Source organism: Nelumbo nucifera, chromosome 1 (assembly GCF_055504915.1).
Source record: "Nelumbo nucifera cultivar China Antique chromosome 1, China Antique-T2T, whole genome shotgun sequence".
In the NCBI taxonomy this organism is placed as follows: Eukaryota; Viridiplantae; Streptophyta; class Magnoliopsida; order Proteales; family Nelumbonaceae; genus Nelumbo; species Nelumbo nucifera.
The window spans coordinates 158,237,261-158,242,447 of NC_142649.1; the positions used below are offsets into that span (position 1 = coordinate 158,237,261).

General features: G+C 40.2%; 1 protein-coding gene across 1 annotated transcript; it reads left to right on the forward strand.

The window, feature by feature from the left end:
• LOC104602833 (Transducin/WD40 repeat-like superfamily protein) lies at positions 1-4,579 on the forward strand. Its single transcript, XM_010266681.3, has 3 exons — positions 1-2,052; positions 2,735-3,354; positions 3,837-4,579. Exons 1-3 carry the CDS (start codon positions 130-132, stop codon positions 4,366-4,368), a joined length of 3,075 nt encoding a protein of 1,024 aa, XP_010264983.1. The 5' UTR covers positions 1-129; the 3' UTR covers positions 4,369-4,579.
• Positions 4,580-5,187: the final 608 nt, after the last annotated feature.

Below are 5,187 nucleotides of genomic sequence, written 5' to 3' on the forward strand. Positions count from 1 at the left end.
TTCATACTTGAGAGAGCTCCAGCGTTCGGACAGTCCTCTTCTCAATCTCTCCCCTTTCGTTATCATCTCTAACTCGAACTCGAAGGGAGGTAAAAAGAAGAAAGAGAAGAAAACAGACACAGGGAAGGCATGTCGTCGTCGACGGCGGTCAGCCGGCTGAAACAACGAGGTGGCGCCGGCGGGAAGGTGACGGCGTTAAAGCCGCAGAAAACCCTAACGCCGGTCTCAGAGAAAAGAAACGGTGCGAGCTGCAAAAAGTTCAGCGGGAAGGAAAACCCTAGACCCCCTTCCGTCTCCAGGATTCCGTCCGTATGCCAGAAGCCGGCTATTCGGCCTATTCCCATGTCGCAGGTTGATAAGCCGTCGGGGCCTGCCAAAGATGGAGAGTCCCGTGTTCGATGGTCGACCTCGTCGGTTCCGAGAGGTAAGAGCTCTAACCCTTCTGATTTTGCTCGGTTCCTGTCTGATCTCCGAAAAGAGCGCATTTCAAAGGTTTCTGAGTCGGGGAAATCGGAGAAAACCCTACAACGTAGTTCTCTGGGTGGAACCCAACTTGCTGTGTCGAAAGGGGGGGACTGCATGGATGGTTTTAAGGTCCTTGAAAAATGTCAACAGAGTAGAGCTCGTTTGGATTCGAATCCAAAGGCAAATGAAGGAATTGAGGATGGTTCTACAGTTATAGGAGATTCCAAGGATAAAGGTGATCTCTGTGTGGATTTGGGGAAAAATAGCGGGAGTGGGTCGAATTATCTTAATGTTGTACCAGGAAAATGTAATGAGAAAGCAATTTTGGATTCAAAGGCTAATCCAAGTGAAAAGCGTTTGAATGGTGTTAGGATCTCCGCTGAATGTAAGGGGGATGTTAAGTTAAACTTAAATTCAACTAGATCAGCTAAAAACGATGTGGATGGTAATTTACAGTCTTGTAACAATAATAATTATTTATATTCAAATAAGAGAGTTGCAAATGATAAGAAACCGAATGGTCATGGGGTTTCCGATGATTGTAAGGGGAAGGCGGATTTAAATTCATATTCAGAAGTTGCAACTGAAGAATCTGCCGATGGGCTTGCTGTTCTTGAAAAATCTAATGGCGCGGGTAATCTCAACTCAAGTTGGAAAGGGCCCAGTGGAAAAGTTTCGGATGATTTCAAGGTTTTAGAAAATTCAAAAGACAAGGACTCCACAGAAGAAAAAAGTGTTGTAACTGTTAAGAAGTACCCTAGCAAGCTTCACGAGAAGCTCGCCTTTCTAGAAAGCAAGGTTAAGAGAATTGCATCTGATATAAAGCGGACAAAGGAGATGCTGGACTTGAACAATCCAGATGCATCCAAGGTGATACTGTCTGATATCCAGGAGAAAATTTCAGGGGTTGAAAAGGCTATGGGTCATGTAATGGATGATAACAACAATAATCCAGGTTCTGTGAAAGCTGTTGAAGCCGATGCTCAAAATAAACAAGTCAATCATTTGAAGCATTCGGTTAAAGATTTGAATCCTGAGGAATTAGAAGCCAGGCTCTTTCCTCATCATAAATTGCTTAGAAACCGGACATCATTGAACACAACATCAGGAAGCAGTCAAAAACATCCACCACATGAACCAGAAAATGGTGCCAACTCAAATCCAGAAGAAGGATCGCTTAGCCCCATTGATGAGAACTCCATTGCTATGGAATTTTTAGCTTCACTTGATACCAACCAATCCAAGGTCATCCCACGGGATGGGAATGTTAACTTGGAGTTTTGTGAAATCCAGGAAACAGAAGGTTCTACAAGTTCGACAGCGCAGGAAATAACAAGTAGGTTGGTTGATGGAATGACCAATGGTGAAATGGAGCTCACTTCTGATGAAAACTTTGAGGACTTTGATGATCAGGAGAATAGACCAGTAATGATCATCCAAGAGGACACTGAGGATATTTGCATGGAGCAGTTACATGAGATAGGGAGCAAGATCTCGACTGGTGGATGGTTTGTTTCTGAGGGAGAGTCAGTTCTTCTTGCTCATGATGATGGATCATGCTCCTTTTATGATATCACAAACACTGAGGTATGCTTTCTGGGTACCTTTCCAAAGTTTTCCCTTCCCTCTTTACCTGTACTCCACAATAAATTGTTAATCATTTGTTAGGAGAAAGTAGGTCTATAATTTGTATATTTATCATTGTCATAGAACATAACCATATGCTGGTTTACTACTATTTGATAATGGCTTAACTGAATGACAGATTGATTTGCCCTTTAGTTGATAAAATATTTAAATAATAAAAAAATGAAGGATAGAGTAACCAACCCAGCTTCAACTTCAACAATTGTGTGTGTGTGTGTGTGTATATATATATATGCAAATTTTATCCTGGTTGAGCCTCTGACCCGTGATCCTCTCCCTTTTTCGGTTCTCTGCCTGGTCCGGTTCTCTGAACATTGATCACAACCTCCTTAAAATTTATTCACTAAAAGTTGAAACAATGTGATTCAATATATCTATTTCAGCTTTTATTAAACATCCCCTCTGTTTTAGTCAAATGATTGCTTACTTAATTCTGCTATTAAGGCAAGATAATGTAGTATTCTCGGCCTTCACATCTTTGAAAACTTTTTAGGCAACACATTGATATTTGTATTCTTTTGTATGTTCTAATTGATGTTTTTGTAGATAGGTAGAGTTAATGTAATGCACTTATTCAAGTCATGACTTGATTTCATCAACCGATGGTTTATTTTCATTGTAGGAGAAGTCTGAATACAAGCCTCCTGCTGGAGTCTCACCCAACATATGGGGAGACTGTTGGTTGATCCGTGCTCCTGGTGCAGATGGTTGCTCAGGAAAATATGTTGTTGCTGCATCAGCTGGAAATGCCTTGGATTCAGGTTTTTGTTCATGGGACTTCTATACCAAAGATGTTCGAGCTTTTCATATTGAGGATGGAACAATGACATCTTCTTCAAGAACAGTACTTGGTCCCTTACCCAATAATGGTGTGTACAGAAGAAATGCTTTATCTGCAGTCCTGGCCACTGAAAACCAACAATGGTGGTATAAGCCATGTGGACCACTCATTGTCTCAACTGCCAGCTCTCAGAGGGTTGTCAAAATCTATGATGTCCGTGATGGAGAGCAAGTTATGAAATGGGAGGTACAGAGGCCAGTTTTATCAATGGATTACTCAAGCCCGTTACATTGGAGGAATCGAGGGAAAGTGGTTCTGGCTGAAACAGAAGCCATTAGTCTTTGGGATGTGAGCTCTCTCAATCCTCAGTCACTACTAACTATTACTTCTTCTGGTCGGAAGATCTCAGCACTTCATGTCAATAACACAGATGCTGAATTAGGTGGCGGGGTTCGTCATAGGTAAGTTTTGTTCTACTATTTTTTGTCATTTTTATTATTCTTTATATGCTCTCTTCTATTTGTTGGTTTCCTTGTCTCTACCCTTTTGCATTGGTGTAACTGGGTGCACCTAGATCACAAAGCATTCTTGTTCAAAGCTGACATTCAAACCTTTGGCAATTTATTATTTCTAATGGAGAGCATTGATCATGTTCTTGTTTTATTGTTATGCCATCAATCATCTTTATTTTCAATCTATGGTAATTGTGCCATGCGTAGGGATAATACTTCACTATGTAGGAGAAAGATTGGAGTTTGGAAATATTATTTATGTTTTTCAAACGTTTTTTTTCTTTCAAATGTGAAATTTGAACGTCTAGAACAAAAGGAGACATACAATTAGTGAAGATAGAAATCCCAGTATGAATAAGAGAAGCTAATGCAAAGTTAACTTTTCTGTCAAAGCGTACTTATAATTGCTGAATGTTTTCTTTGAAATGCAGAGTAAGTTCATCAGAAGCAGAGGGAAATGATGGTGTATTCTGTACACAGGATACAATTAATGTGTTAGACTTTCGTCTTCCATCTGGTGTGGGACTCAGGATATCTAAACTCGGTGTGAGTGTCCAGTCTGTCTTCTCTCGTGGGGATACTGTCTTTCTTGGATGTACCAATTGGAGATCAGTAGCGAAAGAGATGCCCCGCCCACGAGTACAACAGTTCTCATTGCGCAAAGGAAGGCTTGTCAGCACTTTTGTACTTCCAGAACTCAATGCTCACTCCCACTACTCAGCCATAACACAAGTGTGGGGGAATTCAAACTTTGTGATGGGTGTATGTTCCTTGGGGCTCTATGTGTTTGATGCCTTAAAGGATGATGGAATGCAACCACTCACTGTCAGTCATGAGAATACTCAAAAAGTTAAAGACATCATTGGCCCAGATGACTTGTACTCTCCTTCATTTGATTACATGACATCTCGGGTGCTCCTTATATCAAGAGATCGCCCTGCACTTTGGAGGCACTTGTCATAGTTATAGTGTCATGCTTGGATACCACTTTGATATCCTTTTAGTGCTGTTTACATTTTATTACCTCTTATGTAATACATGAAAAAGAATATTGTTAGTTATTTAAATACAGCCCTTTGTTATATAATGAAATCAATTCTCTTGAATGTGATAATGAAAGTACTTAGCTACGGGATCAAGAAAGTTTCTGTGGTTCAAGTTTATATTTGATGTCTATTCCTTCTCTGATCATTTGCTTCGTATGATTCGTTTGTCTCCTTTCTTTTGGTTGCAGTTTCATGCAGATGCTTCGTTTTGGAAAACTTCTCTAGTCCATCTGCTGGTGTTTAATGCACATAACTAGTTTTCATTTGATGCAGGCTATCATACAAGTAACAGTGCATGGTGGGATTCATGGCAGTTTAACCGAAAATTGCTTTGATATCTTCAGCCAATAAGTGGATTTTCACATTTCAGCACTTGAATAATCCATATCCAGTATGTATATCTAGTCATTGTAGGTAGTGGCTAGATTCATAATTCTGACTTGTGATTTCAGCTATCATGATCTGAAATCTACCAAGACAATGATTTTCATTATAAACAAAGCATTCAATATCTCTGGAATGTCATGAGCACCTCGGACATGAACCATCTGTCATGTTCTTTTTGTAGCTTTGTTGGCTAGACTACACCCTTACAAAAAGGATAAAGATTCGCTTCATAGTACGAGAAAAATGGGTGAACGTGAATCGACTCAGAGGTTGCCAAGACAGCCTGGTTCTTGAATCCAGAGGCATTGTGTCTCATTCCGGATCCATTGCTTTTGGATTCAAAAAGATT

What these genes read in the sequence shown, in the direction of transcription:
- LOC104602833 (XM_010266681.3), top strand. Translation starts at nt 130, where the DNA reads ATGTCGTCGTCGACGGCGGTCAGCCGGCTGAAACAACGAGGTGGCGCC. An exon ending in ATGATATCACAAACACTGAG is followed by an intron (nt 2,053 to 2,734) that starts GTATGCTTTCTG and finishes TTTTCATTGTAG; the next exon opens with GAGAAGTCTGAATACAAGCC. An exon ending in GGTGGCGGGGTTCGTCATAG is followed by an intron (nt 3,355 to 3,836) that starts GTAAGTTTTGTT and finishes TTTGAAATGCAG; the next exon opens with AGTAAGTTCATCAGAAGCAG.